Source organism: Pseudorasbora parva, chromosome 1 (genome assembly GCF_024679245.1).
Source record: "Pseudorasbora parva isolate DD20220531a chromosome 1, ASM2467924v1, whole genome shotgun sequence".
Lineage (NCBI taxonomy): Eukaryota > Metazoa > Chordata > Actinopteri > Cypriniformes > Gobionidae > Pseudorasbora > Pseudorasbora parva.
Window position 1 is genome coordinate 60,220,922 of NC_090172.1, and position 19,716 is coordinate 60,240,637.

Consider the following 19,716-nt stretch of genomic DNA (forward strand, 5'->3'; position numbering starts at 1 on the left):
GTGTGTGATGGGTAGGTTTAGGGGCAGTGTAGGGGAATAGAAAATATGGTTTGTACAGTATAAAAACCATTACGCCTATGGAGAGTCCACAGAAAGATAGCGCACCAGACTGTGTGTGTGTGTGTGTGTGTGTGTGTGTGTGTGTGTGTGTGTGTGTGTGTGTGTGTGTGTGTGTGTGTGTGTGTGTGTGTGTGTGTGTGTGTGTGAGATGGGTAGAATTAGAGGCAGTGTAAGGGGATAGAAAATACGGTTTGTACAGTATAAAAACCATTACGCCTATGGAGAGTCCCTGTAAACCACATAGACCAACATGTGTGTGTGTGTGTGTGTGTGTGTGTGTGTGTGTGTGTGTGTGTGTGTGTGTGTGTGTGTGTGTGTGTGTGTGTGTGTGTGTGTGTGTGTGTGTGTGTGTGTGTGTGTGAGATGGGTAGAATTAGAGGCAGTGTAAGGGGATAGAAAATACGGTTTGTACAGTATAAAAACCATTACGCCTATGGAGAGTCCCTGTAAACCACATAGACCAACGTGTGTGTGTGTGTGTGTGTGTGTGTGTGTGTGTGTGTGTGTGTGTGTGTGTGTGTGTGTGTGTGTGTGTGTGTGAGCCTGTTTATGTGGTTTATGAGGACACAAATTTGTATAACTACATGGGTATTACACTGGTATTACACTATAAATGTGGTTTATGAGGACATATCAAATGTCCTCATAATTCAAATGGCCTTATAAACATACTAAATGAGGTTTTTTTTAGAAAATAAAAAAGCAAAATGTTTCCTGCATGGGTAGGTTTAGGGGCAGGGGCAGTGTGTGTGTGTGTGTGTGTGTGATGGGTAGGTTTAGGGGCAGGGGCAGTGTGAGGGGATAGAAAATTCACACTGTCAACTCCACAATAGACAAATGTGATAAGACAAAACTCTATAAATCTCCGTTATTAACTGTCCTTCCCCTTCCACAAGCATAATCTAACCTCTCTTATTTCCTCAACCTCACACTGTCACACATCACTTATGAATTCAGGTAGTCTCATGATATTCATAGAAACCCAGCTGAAGTGTCGTAGGTGAGAAGAGTAAGAAGAGTTCTGTGCTCATGTATTTTTGAGAAGTGAGAATACAGCGGTCTGAAAGCTGAAAGATGCACTTTCACAGCAGTGTGTGGATGTCGGAAGCCAGAAGTTTGTGTAACATCCTTCATCGGGTCGGTACTTTTTTTTCTTTCTTTCTAGCCTATTATAAGACTGAAAATAGTCCCTGACAAAGTGATTGAAAGCTGTAAATTAGAACTTTTTTAAATAAATTATTTTTTGTTCAGCAAGGACACATTCAATGGGTCAAAAGTGACAGTAAAGACATTTACAATGTTACAATTCTGTTCTTTTGAACGTTTTACTCATCAAAGAATCCAGAAGAACATGTATCATAGGCTACATCTACACTACAGAGTTTTCGTCTAAAAACGCTCCGCGTCCACACTATCATTTTTAATCGTTTTCCAAAAAATGTTCATCTACGCTGAAACGTCTGAAAATGCTTACATCCCCGTACTGCGCATGAGCAAATTCAAGACGCTTCGACTTGCGTCATTTCCGCTACTCGTTTATTTACTCTTTGAAATATTGCGGCAATGTCGAGAAAAGGCAGTTTTCTGAGTTTTACTGAGTTTTTTAACAGTATATACAAACTGACATTAATATTTAACAAGGCTGTCAAAACAGAAAGCACACAAAACAACTGCTGTACAATGTCATTTACTATCTTGGCTGAATATGTCATATGCCTGCATCACATGGCTAAATGCGTCATCGTATTAAAAAGTATTTTTAAAAAGAAAATGTATTAGTGTGGACATGGCCATAGTTTGCACATTAAGCAGCACGACTGTTTTCAACACTGATAATAATCAGAAATGTTTCTTGAGCATCATATCCTCATATGATAATGATTTCTGAAGGCTCATGTGACACTGAAGACTGGAGTAATGATGCTGAAAATACAGCTTATGTTCACGGCTACATAATTTATTCCTGTGATCAAAGATACTCATTTCAAAAACATTATAAATCTTACAGACCACAGACTTTAATTGTTATTATTCTATTTATACTATGAAATAAGCTTTCTAGTCAATCAATAATATTTGTTATCTGTTTTAGATCGTTATGAATTTGCTTGTGATTATTAACTGTCTAGTTAATGATACTAGTGAATTATTCATTTTAATTATATTATGAGCTTGTAGTAAAGTAAGGCTAATTACTCACCATTTCTGATAATTATAATATCTGCCCAACTTGAGAGCAGGATCTTCTCAGGTGTGTTTAATGTACCATTATGGTCCCTTTGAAATCGCACTGGCTTCATTAGCCGTTTCCACCCGCCTGTGTTTAAGGTGCATTCTGGGATATTGTATAATACCAAGTAATGCATTAATTCGTAAAAATGTGCATAAGAAAACGCATGTGCTCAATTGAAGCGGATACACTGTTTATTTGAAATAAATAGAAACACATTTACCGAAAAAAATCCCTCTATGCCCTTTAAAACACACACACACACACACACACACACACACAAACACACACACACACACACACACACACACACACACACACAAACACACACACACACACACACACACACACACACACACACACACACACACGTGACTTTACTGTGGGATGGCATAACTGGACTGAAAAGCTGTTTTGGTTGTTCTGGAACGCCTGAGCAAAGTCTGTTGTCAAAGTGGCTCAGTATAATAACCTCCCAGATATATTACACGACTGCGTTCCCAAACAGCAGCATCCGCCTCCGGAAGCGAGCTAACATGACGACGTTTATTGTGTTTCGTCCGCGCGCTCTGAGCCGCAGGTCATTGACTGACCTGGCATCAGTGCAGCGAGGCATTTGGTTTTGGACACTGCCATGTATGAGGCCGTTTGTTCCAGGCATTTTATTTGCAGTGGAATATTTTTACATGCGCTCTGGGGATCATATCATATGCTTCTGTGTGTGTGTGTGTGTGTGTGTGTGTGTGTGTGTGTGTGTGTGTGTGTGTGTGTGTGTGTGTGTGTGTGTGTGTGTGTGTGTGTGTGTGTGTGTGTGTGTGTGTGTGTGTGTGTGTGTGTGTGTCAGACTTTGATCAGTAAAGTTCCTGGTGACTTGGAGGCAGATGAAACAGTTTTTCCAAATTAGAGCACCCACTCATTCTCTCTCTCTCGCTCCCTCTTTCTTTCTTCTCCTCTGTATTTTCTACTGCCTCACACAAACTCTCACCTGCTGTTATCGGCAGACATTTGACTAAACAAGATCAGTTATTCATTGCCAAATCAAATGTAGGGTGGGGTGGGAGGGATTCAGTCCACCATTTTTCATAATTTCTTCTTCTCTTCTTCACTGAGCTACTGTCCAGCAGTTCACTTCAGTTTTATAGATGATTTACTGGGTGCACTTTCTTTTACAGTGTGTGCACTTACAGTGTACTTACCTAAGAAAGTACTGGGTGATGTAAGGTAGCTACATGGGTTAAAATTTGGCTTATGGGTAGGTTCAGGGTTAATACCTAGTTATTACCCAGCTATTGCAATTATGATAATAAGTGCATAATATGTACTACCTAGTATAAAGTGCTACCAATTTACTGCAAAACAATACCAAAATGACTGAGCATCTGACCAATCAGAACAGAGTAGGCTCTCAGAAAGGAGGGGTTTAGAGATAGTCCGAAATCAAATGCTTCTCTACTATAAAGTATGCAAAAAAAACGTCCGCCAACAGAGTTGAATGTTCGAATTTATAGTATTCGAAAAACAGGAGGTGAAAAGTACCTAGATGACCGGCGAGATTCTGAATTGTGCCTACGATCGACACTTTATATCCCGTGAAGCCACTGGAGACGATTTATGAAAGGAGGTGAAGGGACGTAACTGACGCTGTGATAACGATAACATGGCGGATGTAGTATGACCGGATTACATTTATACTACACTCATTCATACTATATAACATACTTTTTTAACGGTCGCAAAGTTCCTTCAAATTCAAATATAGTACCTACTAAGCCTATATCTTCAAACAAACTGTTTTCTAGCTTTTTGAGAAATGAAGTGATGTGCATGTACATTATGAGAAAATAAAAGTGTTTATTGCATGTAGACCTGTTGTGGGAGACTCAAAAACTAAATCAGGAACCTTTAAAAACAGGCATAATACACTGTCAAAAAAGTCACAAAGTACTGTATAAATCAACATGTCCTCCAACCAATACGCCTATATAGGTCGTTTGTCACTTCCTTGAAATACGACCCATGGGAGCGTTTACTAAAGGTGCGCCCCTATCGGCAATATTTTGATGAATTAAATACGATGCGCAGGAGCGTTTTCTAAAGTTGTGCTACTATTGACAGCAGGACGCTTTCACTTTAAAGCATTTTTCCCTTTTATCTGCTTAACATGTCAGGTTTTGCATCGCTCAGTTGGTAAAGCATTGCACTATACAACAGCAACATGTGATCATGCGATCGTGAGTTCGATCCCAGGGAACACGTGCTCATAAAGTGTGTATGCACTATAAATCACTGGGTATAGGTTTAGGGTTGGGGTGGGTGTAGTTGTAAATTTAAAAATGGAAATATGACAAATGTTGGTAAAAAGTCACGCATTTTGATTGGTAACGACCGTACGTCATTTCATGACGTCAGACGTAACACGACACCGTCATTATTTTTACGCCAGCTAGAGGGCGCATGACTTTAAAACGTAAATATAGGTCGTAATAAGGTGCTTGAAAAACGACCTATAGAGTCTATAGAGTATTTTTGGAGAACAGGTTGGTATAAATATGAAGGAATTGCCCGTATTGTTTTTTTACAGGTGTATTTTGAATTACACGTTGCATTAGTTTGTATTTTAAGGGTCAACGGAAATTTCCGTAAAATTACTGGATAATGTACTGGCAGAAAATTACCAGTACATTTTCCGTTTTTATTTTTTACAGTGTAGGGACTCTTTAAATTTATCATCTAATGGATTATTTGAACTGTGAGGATGCACAGCCATAAACTTTGCAAATCTAGTAAATTTTTAAATCATACAGTTATAAAGCTATACTTTGTGTTATATTGGCAGTAAATGACAAACAACGAATAAACTCGGGGGTGTTTCTATTTCAACAGCAGTGGGAGGGAGGGAGGGAGGGAGGGAGGGAGGACAAATTTGACATCTTTCTCTCTTCTGACTGCTGCAATCTCTTTATATTTGTCCCCTGTTTTGGAAAGTCGTGGAAACGTTATCATGCATTTCTTAGTTTGCTATTGGAGCAAGTGGGAGTACAAAAATGACATTAATCTCCCCTTCACCGCTATAGAAGTTTAAACAGCTATGACGGCACTTCTGAGAAAGACTGGAGATGTGAAAGGGTCCATATTTATATTTTATTTCATATTTTTATATTTATATATAATTTATCAGCTCTATTGATTTGTATGAGTTTTTTGAATGATATGTCAAAATGATAAACAATGCAGATTTATTTTTACCGCCATCTTACAGCCAATAAATCTGACCACCACTGTACATTTAACAATTACAACACTGATTAACAAATGTCTCTGTATTTTCCTTTTCTCAGGTTTTCTTAGCACTGGAGATCAGTCTGCCAAAGGGAACTATGGCCTTCTGGATCAAATCCAGGCCTTGCGTTGGCTGAATGAGAATATTGGACACTTTGGTGGCGACCCAGAACGGATCACTATCTTTGGCTCCGGGGCCGGAGCATCTTGTGTCAACCTACTCATCCTATCCCATCACTCTGAGGGTAGGAAAAAAAATGTGTGTTTGTGTGTGTGTACTTGCATGCATGTTAGTGCTTTAACAGACTAATACTATGCCTATACTTTCCACCTGATTTGTCTGTGTGTTTTACCTTACAAAACGTCTCACCGTCCTGTCCAACTCTGTTCTTTGCATTGCTCGTCCACCTTCACCCGCACCATCTTCATCATCACTGTCATCCTCACATCAGTCCTACAGCCCCCAACTGTCAGTCACAGCAGGTAAGTCATGACAGTTGTTATCCCTGGAGAGACCAGTCCGCCATCTTAAGTCATTTCCATGTAAAGAATCCAAGTCAACAGAAATAGGAAGAGAAAGAGGTTTGCGGGAATATGTTAAGATGAACACTTGCTTTTCTTACTTAGTATTTTGTCTTCTTTCCAGTCCAAATATCTAAAAAATCTTAAATCAAGATGCTTTTACCAGATAAGTAAAATGACATGAGGTTTGTTTTCTGGGGGGAATATCAAATGAAGTGAGTTTTTGCTTAAAAACAAGCAAAGTGATCTGCCAGTGGGGTAAGAACAATTTGTTTCTGTTTGAGACACGAAACAAGATTTCAAAGAGTAGCAAGATTATTTTTCTTACCCCACTGGCAGATAATTTAGCTTGTTTTAAGCAAAAACTCCCTTAATTTGATATTTTCCCCCCAGAAAACAATAAAAAAAAAAATATTGTGTGTCATTTTACGTGTCTAGTAAATGCATTTTGGTTTAAGAACTTCTTATTTGGACTAGAAACAAGACAAAAATAGCTACTAAAAAGAAAAGCAAAAGCTTTATTTATTTTTTTGCAGTTCAGATAAAGTTCACTGAAGTGGAGCAAAGAAAGAAATTAACAAAGAGACTTTTTGAGCAGCACTTAACTAAACGTGTTTGTGTGGCTGTTTGAACACGCCGGGTGAAGAGAAAAGCACAGGCGTGTTAGCAGAGACAAAGCTACAGTAGCTCCGTATTGATTTCTCTAGGAAAGGTAACATGCTTTTCAATAATTAAAAAGACAGAAAGAGAGGAAGGAGGGCGGAACAAGGAGAAGAAGAGCCCTTCGGTAATATGTTTCTACTCTTCTCTTGAGAGCAAGAAAACGGCTTTGTTTGTTAAGTTGTAAGAGAAAAGGCAACAAGAGAATAATAGATTTACTGTTATTATTTCAGTGCGAGATGGAATTTGTACAACTTTAGCTCAATGATAACAGAAAAAGTCCTTTTAGCCAAACCAAGTCTTCATATTCATTTTCCCCTCTGTTTTTTCTTTGATGTAACTCCAGCTGACACTGTGCTGAGCTTTATTGGAATTGACATCAACATATTTCCATCCCAATAACACGCCGGAAACACTGAAAATACAACATCACCACAGTACTACAGTACACCATCATATCACTGCTAAATGGGTTGACATGAAACACAGTGTGACATATTAACTCATGTTAAACTAATTTAACTCCACTGATGTAATTTTCCAGCAATCCATGTTTTCACTGTTATACGGTAGAGGGCACTGTTACACATCTGGAAGAGTACAGAATATCCGGATCAAAACAGCGGAGGAGAAGAAGAAGCGATAAACACATATTTTTGTGTGTCCTCAGAGTACATAAGCATGTCAAATTTGGTGAAAATATCTCATTTTGTTTAGGAGCTATAGACATTTACATTTATGACCCATACCCAACTTTAATTGCAGTTTTTTGCCACCTGCTATCAAAATGTTGACATTTGGCCATTAGCTCTAAATCAACCCGCTAAGATTTTGATTTTCCTATTGCTGTTCCGTCTCGATCGGAGTAACGGTTCCAAAGATATTTGCGAAAGTTGTTTAAACCCTAAATCACAACAGTGCACAAACCATAAGGCAAAAGGAATCTAAGGTATCTAAGGAAATTACTCCCGTGAAAATAATTCAACAAAATCCAAAGTTATAAGCATTACCACTAGGTGGCGCTAGCTCGAAACGGCTTCTTCAGGGCATCATGCCGATAACCCATATCGCGTTTCATAATGATTTCCTAATGCATTCATAAAATACAGCATTTAAAGAGTAGCTAAAGAGACCAGTTTTTTGGCCAAATAGTTCAGAAAAAAATTTCATTTTTTCATATCTGCTGACCACTAGGTGGCACTGTGCCAAAACTCTGTATGTAGCCTCGGGTCACGGTTGTCATAACACACACCAGGTTTGGTCAGAATATGCTAAAGTGTTGCAGAGATGCAGCCTCACGTTCATTTTGGCATGCTCTTCGTCAAATTGGTTCACACATTATTCGAGAAAGGTTTGATGAATCGACTTGATTTCCATAACTTTTTCTCATCATCGCTCTGAATCATATCCAGGCTTTAACAAAAACTTGACTTTCTCAGCTTTGTTGTTCAAAATGCTGCTTTTTTATTAAACTTACCCACATTCAAGTGTTGATCAAATAAAAAATTAATTAAAAAAAGAATGCATGAAGCTAGAATAAAGCCATGTTTTTGTTTAAAAGCAGAGGCTCTGCTCTTTCTTTTGATGTATTGCATGTTCAGATATTCATACAATTTAATTTTCTGGAGGCCATGAAAGTTTTGTGAAAATTATCAAAAATGCTGGTGCTATCTTGAAACTTCTTAAAAATGCTGGCGGGAAAGAGTTACACAACAGTTTGCTAATTATAATTAATAAGCATGTCGCTTTTTGACCCCATATTAATTGTAAGACCACTACATGAGATATCTGTACTCGGGGCCTAAAATGAACACTCGACAAGCGCCAAATGTGGGTAAAAATAGGCAGTGGCGAGTCACTAAACTAGGCACTTATACTTAAGGAAATAAATATAATATTTAATAGAATTTTTTTATTCAGATGAGTTCATTATATTTAGCAGACTGAAAAGGTCCTGTAAAGAAAACTACTGTCAGACCTACCTGAAAAGCACTGTTCATTTCATTTGTATCTTATTTATTTGTGCTTTTGCTTGCAATTTGATTATTTGTTCTTAATTTATTCCTTATTGTTTGACTTCTCTTTAATGTTATTTTAAATTGATATTAGGTATAACTTATAAGCTAGTAGTTTAAGTGGTGGTCTTGAAATTGGTATAGGGAATTGTGAATCTTCACTGGTATCTAAAATGTCATTATATTTGTGTTTCATGACCATTAACATGTATGGCTGCTGCAGTTTTCTTGAAGCGCTCCCAAACAACATGTGGTGATGTAGGGGTTGTTTGATTATTATTTCTTTTTTTGGCTTTCTGACCCCAAGACTCAACTAATCTCTGCGATTCTCCATCTGTGATCCCTGAAGAGTCTTTGTCCACTCAAACGTTCCTCCTCGCCGTGCATTAGGACGATATACACACACGTCCTCTTCCAGGCAGATTCGTCTCATCTTCAGTTGATTGGATTTGCTTAATTATTGCCCTGATGGTGGAAATGGGAATTGTCAATGCTTTAGCTATTTTCCTTCAGCCTCTTTCTATTTTGTGAAGCTCAACAATCTTTTGCTGCACATCAGAACTGAATTCTGTGATGAATGATTAAGGGACTTTGGCCTTTGTGCTTCCTCATATTTATACTCCTGTGAAACAAGACGTCATAGCTGGACAATGTCATGTTCCTTGTCACCCTGGTGTCCTAAAAAGTTTAAATATTAATGTAAATATACTTCAGAGATATTTTACTCATGAAGCGTCTAGGGGTGCCAATAATTGTGGCCAAAGTGTTTTGGAGAAAAGCATTTATTTCATAATGCGATTTTCCCTCAACTTTCCATTATTTTACTTCAATGAAAGGTTCGATTGTTATGCATTTTTTGAATAATAGCTCAAAAGGATGCAGATTTATTTTTACAGCCATCTTTGATAATATTTACCAGGGGTGCCAATAATTCTGACCACCACTGTACATTTTAAACGAACATTTTGACGGTAACAAAACGAATGGACATGTTTATCCTGCGCAGCCCAGGTCTATTATGTTTACAGGTCGTCTTGTATGTAGTTAACAGCTTGCTATTGCTCCCTCCCGACCCAGGCCTGTTCCAGAGAGCCATAGCTCAGAGCGGTTCAGCCATCTCCAGCTGGTCCATCAGCTACCAGCCCTTGAAGTACACCAAGATTCTGGCCCGGAAAGTGGGATGCACATATGGGGAGACCGCAGACCTGGTGGACTGTCTCCGCAGGAAAAATTTCCGAGAGCTGGTGGACCAGGACATCCAGCCGGCCCGCTACCATATTGCGTTTGGACCTGTGATGGACGGAGACGTCGTGCCAGACGACCCTGAGATCCTGATGCAGCAGGTGATTTTGAATTTAGCTTGCACATTTCCCCCGGTGGAATCGCCACTCTCCAAGCGAAGGATTCGGTTGTTCAGTCAACCACCCAAACTACCTTTTAAACCAAATCTTAGTGAGGCTTCAAGCTTTTTTTTGTGTGTGTGGGTGAATCCAAAACCTTTATTTGAATATTATTAAAAGATGTTTTAAGCATATTGGGTAATTGTGTGAGTTTTATTTGGGAAGATGCAGTAAAACATGCCAATTTGATGGAAAAAATAATTTATCACATTTTTTATTGTGGTTCAGATACAATAATATTTTGGGCCCTATCTTGCACTCAGCGCAATTGCCTTTGTACGCCGACGCATGTGTCATTCCTATTTTGCACCCGTGCAAAGCGCGCATTTCCCTCCACAGAAGCACGTCGCTAAACTAGTGAATGAACTTGCGCTCCCTGGGCGGTTTCAGCGCAAAAAAGGAGGCGTGTTCCGGCGCAAACAATCCCTGGTGCTATTTTGCTGTTCCATTAAACAGTTGCGCCACTGACCAGAAAAAACCTAGTCTAAAGTCAGTGGCGCGTTGCGCGTTGTTCATTATGCTATTTTAAGGGCGCATGCTTGACCATAATGTATAGCGTGCACAACGCGCATACACTTTGCTCATGTAATCTACACAGATGCAACAGTTATTTTTGCAAATCATAAATTGTTACACTAAAAAAATTTTAACACATGAGATGACGGAAATCATTGTGGTGTGCCACGAAGATGTGAAAAAATAGGCATAAATCTAGCTTACAAATTATTCAGGCTAATTGTAGTAATTAAGGATCAGACCTGTTTGCCCAATAGTGGCAAGATATATATGTATATAAGGACATCTGACAAATTGGTTTGTCCGTCAAGAACCCGGAAAAAAAATCGACTGAAAAACTGAAAAAACTGTTTAACCGACGCTATTTTGGGTGGGTTTCTCCATCCCCATACGACACAACTTCTCTGTCTTTCACTGCTCTTAGAAGAACATCAGTCTCCTCGGCTGTGAACCGCTCCTGGCGTGCGCCTGGTAAATACGCCATAATAATAGCGATCCATAAGGGAACTTGCGCAGCTGCTTTTAAAGGGAATGTTGGATGACGCTCTGATTGGTTTATTCACGTTACGCCCAAACCACATCTATGAATAATGAAGACACTTCAGACCAACCTATTTTAGATTTGCGCCAGGCGCAAGAGCCATTTATCCCGCCGGGAAAATAGCAACAGCGCCGAGACCCGCCCACAAAGTTACTTACTCTTCGCGCTTTGACACTTGCGTTTCAGATCGTTAAAATAGGGCCCTTTGAGTTTCTTTTTATTAAACCAATTTCCTTCATTGTATCAACTTAAATTTTCAATTTCAATAAACGCACAATTTTAAGGCAACCAGGTTACTTACTTTTTTAAGTAAAACTAACAATATTTTTTACAGTGTAGGGCCACCCTCAAAAGTCTCTGTTAGGCCACAAAAAGTCCCCAAATATGAAAATAAAGTAAACAGGTCTGCATGTGAGTGTTTTTTTTATCCTCTTGTAAGGAACACCCATTCTAGATGGCTCAGCAATAGATCAGGTATTTAAACCCTATACACATTTTATATTATATTATTTAATTGATTATTTCTAAAGAACTCCTTCAGAGGTGTGCATTAAGTTGTCAGTAAACAAACTCTTTTTTTTTTTAAACGTCACACATTATGCAGGACAGACTAGGATTGTTTATGTGTGCATGTGATCTGTCTAATATTGTCTTACAATATAATAATGAGCAATCTGCCAAGCTCTGATAAACATTATATTAACAGATGATCAGAGGACAAAAGTGTAATTGGTCAGTGTTACTCTGGGTCTTTTGCCCTTCAGCAGCACAGACTTGCAGGTCAGACAGTCCGCAATTCACTATATTCAGCATTAGTTGTTGGACAGACCTTATGATGATAACTTGTCCCCCATTCAGATCCATATTTAGAGTCTCTCCGTACATACGGCTCTTTCTGTGTGCTCAATGCCCAAGGCTCATGACAGGATTAAGCGCCAAAGTTTAATTGCCCAAAATAAAAAAAATACACATATATATATAAAAATAGCAAAACGTTAAGAGAATTCGCAGCAACAATGACAAAATCCCCAAATTGGCAACACTGCTCACTTATGATATGAATATGATTTTTTTTTCTCCACTAGGGGGAGTTCTTGAACTACGACCTTCTGATTGGTGTAAATCAAGGGGAGGGGCTGAAGTTTGTGGATGATGGAGGCACTGAGAGTGAAGAGGGGATTTCAGCTGCAGCGTTTGACTACACCATCTCCAACTTTGTGGATAACCTCTATGGATACCCTAAAGGTAGGCTCTTTTCTGAGGGTGCATATCACTATGTGACTGTATTAAATATTAAAAAATAAATGTTCCAATTAAAAACGTAATTAAAGCCTATAATGAGGGGGCAATACTGAGCACAATAACAGTGCCGTTACTGCTTACTCCTGATTTGGTGCTGTTGTTAACCTGCTCCACCAGAGGGCGATAAAAGACAAGCAATGGCAACCATGATTGAGCTTTGAATGTTTTTGTATGTGATTTGTCAAATGGAAGATTTTATGCCTGATATTGATGTCCAATGCAACATATATTAAAAAAATTAGAAGTGTATTCATGGACATTTTTATGTTTATTAGACAAGCACATGCATACACACACTCAACCTATTTGATTTTGCTAAATGCTTCTACTTTATTCTTGTCTATCCTCCTCTGCTTTTTCTTCAGTGTAATTACTCTCTGTCTTTTTGTAGGTAAAGACATCCTGAGGGAGACCATTAAGTTCATGTACACAGACTGGGCGGACCGAGACAATGGGGAAATGCGGCGCAAGACTCTTCTGGCATTATTCACTGATCACCAGTGGGTGGCGCCAGCCATCGCTACTGCCAAACTCCATGCGGAGTATCAGTCTCCCGTCTACTTCTACACATTTTACCACCACTGCCAGACGGAGACTCGACCCGAATGGGCAGACGCGGCTCACGGGGACGAGATCCCGTATGTGTTTGGTGTGCCCATGATCGGAGCGACTGACCTCTTCCCTTGCAACTTTTCCAAAAACGATGTTATGCTTAGCGCTGTGGTCATGACCTACTGGACCAACTTTGCCAAGACCGGGTGGGTAGCTCTGTACACTGTCAATGAATTTGGATAAACTTTACTGCATAGGGAGTCTTCATAGGCGTTCTTTCAAAATACTGAACATTTTCTTGAGTTTCCTAAAGGGATAGTTCACTTTGAAATTAAATTTTGATATGTTTTAGCTTACCTCATGGGCATCCGAGATGTAGGAGTATTTGTTTCCCCAGTAGTTTCAATTTTGATCATTTTAGGTCAAACCGTTCTTGTCTGTGTCTCACATAATGCAGGTCTATGCACTTAAAAATTCCTGCATGTAATTATGTCTGTGATTCATTTCTGTAGTTCCATTTGTAATTACACTTTTGACACTTCCCTTACACCTAACTGACCCAAACTGACCCACCTAACTTACACCTTAAACTGACCCACACCACCACACCTGACCCTACCTCTACCCTTTCCCACCTCAATATCAGGAAAAGTGCTTTGCAATACAATTTGAACACAGTAAGTACATTTAACTTATTTTTTGATGTAAGTACATAGTACTTAAGGTCACCTAATATAAAGTGGGGCCAAAAAAATAAACATATGAGAGCGTGTTATAGGCTATATGACGTTATAGCCAGATATGACAGCACTACCGCAGCACACATTGCCACAGATGAGTATCTCTTCATTAAGCCACAAACTAAATTAAGCCGAAAGTTAAGTTGTAGGTGCTCAACATATAATCATCTTCATTAAAAGTAAAGAAACTGAATGATCTTAAAAGTGCAATGGCCGTGCTTGCTTTTGAAATGATCTGATGATCAATAAAACGTGGCTCATATCTGTTTTTGGATCATGTGACACTAAAGGCTGGAGTAACCATGCTGAAAATTCAGCTGTGATCATATTGTGGATTCATTTTTCTATTGTGTTTCAATCAAAAATTTCAAAAGCATGTAAAATTCGTTTAAATTCACTAAAATAGCCTATTGACAAAAGATATCTGTTGTCTCTAGGGATCCAAACTTGCCTGTTCCTCAGGACACCAAGTTCATCCACACCAAGCCGAACCGCTTTGAGGAAGTGATCTGGACCAAGTTCAACTCTAAAGACAAGCAGTATCTCCACATTGGCCTGAAGCCTCGCATCCGGGACAACTATCGAGCCAATAAGGTCGCCTTCTGGCTGGAGCTGGTTCCTCATCTCCACAACCTTCCTGAGGATGTCGTAAGCACCGCCACGACCCGACTGCCTCCGGGTACCGCCCGTACCCCACGCCCCCCTAAAATACGCCATCCCACCCCAACCTTCCCTGCCGAACCGGACCCAGATAGCTCCGAGCCTCCTCGTTTTACTCCCTTCCCAAGCGACACCCGGGACTACTCTACGGAGCTGAGCGTGACTGTAGCCGTTGGCGCATCGCTCCTCTTCCTCAACATCCTCGCCTTCGCCGCGCTTTACTACAAACGGGACAAGCGGCACGAGATGCGACGGCACCGGTTGTCCCCGCAGCGAGGCGTCCCCGCCAATGACTTGGCCCACAGCCAGGAGGAAGAGATCATGTCCCTTCAAATGAAGCACTCGGAGCACGACCCCCACCACGACATGGAGCCATTGCGACCGCATGATATTTTGCGTCCCGCATGCCCACCCGACTACACGTTGGCGCTGAGGCGGGCGCCCGACGACGTTCCTCTCATGAATACTATCACCATGATTCCCAGCAGCATCACCGGCATGCAACCCCTCCATGCCTTCAACACCTTCCCCACAACCACGGGGCACAACAACACCTTACCCCACCCTCACTCCACCACCCGTGTATAGTAGCGCCACCCAACGAGAGGACTAGCTCTCATACATATCCAGTTTTCTCTCTCTGTCCACCTTTTCAAGCTCCTGAACTTAAGATGCTCTCGAATGCGCTGACAAGCGGACAAAATCAACGGTTTGGTAGAAGACTAGAGGAGCTTTGTTTATAGACTCTACGGTGAGCAACCGGGAATGATTCGGCCGGGAGCGATCGGCCTCGTACTCGATTCAACTTGCTGTTTGTTTTTCCACAATGTCCTTAAAGAAGAGAGGCGATTTAGGGAGGCGTCGAGGATTGACTTAAGCTGATCTGATGTTACGAGAGGAAATGAAGACATTTCCCACTAAAGTGCAGATTTCATCCATCCTCATCCTTCGTTGTTATTCCACTACCAGCGAAACGCTCTGTCCGAATGTGATCTGTGTCCTTGGATTACGTTCTACGCGAATCGCAGGGGCATTCGATACAAGACAGAAGCTGGATATGTTGTGTCAAGTATTAAATCACATCTCGTAACAAGAGACACGGGGAATGAGAGAAAATGACAGCGTCTGACAGAAGGCGGAAACAAAAGTGCCAACCTCCTCTCTTTTTCTCTCGCTCTGCCCTGTTTGTGTCATTTTATCACATGTATTTGATTTGCCAATGTGTTGTTTCTTAGGAAGATTTTTGTATGTATAAATATAAAGACAAATATATAAAAGAATGATATAAATATATATTTACATGGATTGCTCTGGGGGATCTATGCATGAAATATTTTAAAGCACCAAGAAGGACACTTCCTGTAAACTCTCACAGTATTTTGCTTATTTGCATTTTTTTTAAAGTTTGCTTGCTTAAAAAAACGGTTGCTCAAAAACCTTCTCCCCAGTGGTGTTTTCATCCGCATTACTCCAACTGTAACGTCCTCCGTCCTCTGACCGCTCTTTAGGACATCACATCCAGAAACAGATCTATTGGCAATATTCTTCAAATGTTTTACTTTTTTTATTATCATTATTATTCATATGTAGTTGTTGGTGCTATTATTTAACCATCAACCATGTAGTGCTCTACCAGAGCCATCTGTGATGGTCCGGACAGTTGCATAAATACCGCGAATGACGAATGCATATGTAGCTTTGCATCTCTTTCATGGGCCTGTGACCCATGTTCAGCTTTTATTGGCTTTATTTTTCACAGAGACAAATACAAAAGACGACCTCAGCCCATCTCTCTCTCTCTCTGTCTCTGTGTCTCTTGTTCTATCTCTGTCTTTGCTCTTTCGGTTTCTAGCCAATATGTCTCTTGCCAGGTGCCCTGTACATTTGTGTAATGTGAATGTGTGAGGTAAAGAGTATATGTGACAGAGGGCCTGTTTACAGCCGGTGTTAAGATGCGTTCCGGTGGATCGGATCACAAGTGTACGAGGGAGGCACTTTCCCGTTTTACACCTGGTGTTTTAATCCGTCTCTTTGTCCACTTTCAACCACTTCTGTCTTGATTTCTTCCAGCGGGAAGGGTCTATGGGCGGGTAAATGTACGGCTTTTTCAGATCTTTCGATCTAATGGACAACATAAGCTCAATCTGAACACGACCGGAGACGATAGAAAAACATTCTGATGGACTCAAAGCCAGCCGAACGCTGTGAGTGTGTGTTAGAAATCAGGAATGGTGAGAGAACATTGTGCTTGGGACGTTTTTCATCTTCAAACCAAACTTGGGTCTTCAGCAAACAAAGTTTGAATCCCGTCTGGCTAGCGCTCTTCCCTTAATGTTTCCGCATTAGGTCAGTAGTGGAGAGTAGACGTCTTTTGTGGCTGTTTGAACACATTCAACCACATGACCACAATCCGGTCGAATGTGTTTTCAACTACCTCTAGAAGTGGCCAAAAGTGGACAAGCTCAAAACGTTTCAGACCCAATTTACACCTGTATTTAGCGTCGTTCAATTGTGATCCGATCGACCAAAACGCTTCTTGATAGCAGGTGTAAACTGGGCCAAAGAGGCACAAAGAGAGAGAAAGCTTTAATAGGCATGACACAAAAATCCCAGACTTCATTCCTTCATGAAAACCTACCTTTGGGCCATTTTACATACAAAATAGTTGTATGTTGTGCTGTAGAAAAAGGCTGGGAGCCTCTCATAAATATCCACATCTCTACATATCACACATCCGTCTGCGCTGCAGTGCACACTTGACCTTTTTTGGTTATGACAAGCACAGCAAATAGAGGTTGCCGCGAACCAGATCTATACAAACAAATTTGACATGATTGTCTCGTGGTCAGGTTAAGACGAGTGGCTCAGAATCACTGGACAGTAACTGTGGATTAACACGATCACTTCTCTTCTGTTCATGCCTTGTTAGTCTTAGTTTTCTGCCACTGCTGTCTGCATCACGGGAGGATGACGGCTTGTGTCAGGAAGTCACTGTTGGCTATCGAGTCTGAGAGGACCATCATCACGGAGCAAGAACTAACGCCAGTATGCCGTACTAAAACACAAACTAGCCGAGTGAGCATACTGGAGGTTTAGTATGTCATAAAAACAGGACTGTATTCTGTGTTGTGGACTCACAGCCCAACAGACGCCAGCAACAACTGGACACTAAACAAGGGAGACCGTAACAAGCTTCGGTTACTGAGAGTCTAGATTGGACCTGTGGATAATGTACCATCTGTGGACTTTTGTGTGGTTTTAGGTATATCTAAACTCCATTTTAAACAAACTACGAGGAGTTGACTAGAGCTGCGTACAAAACAACCTCAATTCTAATAATCAATTCTGTTTTAAGGGATGAGTCGAGACTCTTTTGTTATTTTTCTCGTTTGGTTTTGTACGCTCAACCACTAGAGTGTGATGTTGTGGTACATCCAGAATAAAGACTCTACATCCATTATGAGCCATTCATTGGGTCTTCAGTAGGCGTACAGTGAGAGGAGGATACTTAGAGTTTAACTGTACATTTTTAAGTGTGAGAACAAATCGACTGAAAATATTTGTAAATATTCAGTTACTTGTTTAATGTTTTTTTTCTTTTTTTCTTTGTTTTGGGTTTTTTTTCTGGTTGAATGAAATATAAAATAGTTTGTGACCAGGACAACAGGTGCAAGTTGTAATTCAGCCACCAGCAAAATTAATGAATCCGTCAGAGGTTAAATTCACTTTCTGTTGCTTCATTTAGTTTTGGGATTTGTGGATAGAGGTGATTTATTGCTCTTGTATTTGAGCAGATTGTGTCATGTAGCAAATCAATGTCACTCATATTTCTGCACAACTGTTCGTTTCAGATACGAAGCCTGCCTGTTTTCAGAAATCTTTAATGTGGAGCTATGGACTGGGACTTCTAGTTTATTTAAGCACTGGAAAACATGGTGGTTATGAGAAGTATTTCATCTGCCATGAACTTGTAGCATTAAATTCTTACCAAAATGAAACCAAGACTTCATTAAATATCTAAAGTAGAAGAAGAGTATTATTTTGTGGTCAAATGTTTCGTATATACTATTGTTCATGAAATAAGCGTGATGCCAAATTAAAGATGGCATAAGAGGGTCTCCATATGTCAAGCCTGATGGTTTAAAGATTACCGAATAAATTAAGCACATGTTATTTCTCTAACAAAATAAACATTTTACTGGGTCCTAAAGCAAATTTACACCTGTTGCCCTGTTTTACTATATGTTCAGAATCAGAACGCCACACGTGATGAAGAATAAACATGTTAATAATGGTTCTTAAAAAAAGGGGTTAAAATATATGAATAAGGTGATGATATTTCTCTTTATTTAGAAGTTATTACACACTGTATGCTGTGACTCTGATCTGGGGAACATTAAAGAAATTCATAGCCAGATATCAGACTCTGTTTCCTTTTAATCAAATTACTAATCATCTAAAGGATTTAATTGGAGGTAGTGCATCAATTAACTGCATTAAATTGATTTGATGGACAACAGAATGGTCAACACACTACCAGTAGATGAACATGTTGTTCAGCTATTCGCCACCCGTCACTGATGTTCGTTCGTCGCAAGTGCAAATGAGAAGCAATTTATATATATTAATTTATATTTAATATGTTGAATAATCAAAGAATTTCATATAGACATATACAACTCTGTTTAGTCAAACTGTTAATTGAGAGGCATGTGATTATAGAATCAGGCATAATTCTGAATCATTTTTGGCTTGGAATAGACCTTCTGAACAAAATTGTTTAATGTTTATTTCAGTGATTTAAAAAACCTTAACACAAGGCCACTAAACAAAATAACGCACCACTTTGATTCAGAAGGCGTTTATTAACCCCCCGAAGCCGTGTGGTGCAGTTATATGATGGATAGATGCACTTGTATGGACTTCAAAAATGACCCAACAAGTCACTGTCATTGATAAGTTTGAAAGAACCAGGACTTTTTTAATATAACTCCGATTATATTTGTCCGAAAGAAGAATGTCCTATACACCTAGGATGACTTGAGAGAGAGTGAATCATGGGGTTATTTTCATTTTTGGGAGAACTATCCCTTTAAAGATGCAGTGTGTAAATTTTAGCGGCATCTAGCAGTGAGGTTGTGAATTTAAATCACCTAACGCTCACCCCTACCTTTTGAAACACACAGAGAAGCGACGGTGGCTGACACAGGATAAAAATGTCATTGTCTGAGAGAGTAGA

General features: G+C 39.9%; 1 protein-coding gene across 2 annotated transcripts in view; it reads left to right on the forward strand.

Annotated features, from left to right (window-relative positions):
• The window catches only part of nlgn2a (neuroligin 2a), a 483,615-nt gene extending 464,721 nt beyond the window's left edge, over positions 1–18,894 (forward strand). For both annotated transcript variants that reach the window (XM_067447029.1, XM_067447036.1), the window contains 5 exons: positions 5,629–5,814; positions 9,844–10,109; positions 12,309–12,468; positions 12,917–13,283; positions 14,255–18,894. In XM_067447029.1, coding sequence (XP_067303130.1) covers positions 5,629–5,814; positions 9,844–10,109; positions 12,309–12,468; positions 12,917–13,283; positions 14,255–15,065 — 1,790 coding nt within the window. In that variant the 3' untranslated portion in view covers positions 15,066–18,894. The remainder of the gene's footprint in view (positions 1–5,628; positions 5,815–9,843; positions 10,110–12,308; positions 12,469–12,916; positions 13,284–14,254) is intronic.
• Positions 18,895–19,716: the final 822 nt, after the last annotated feature.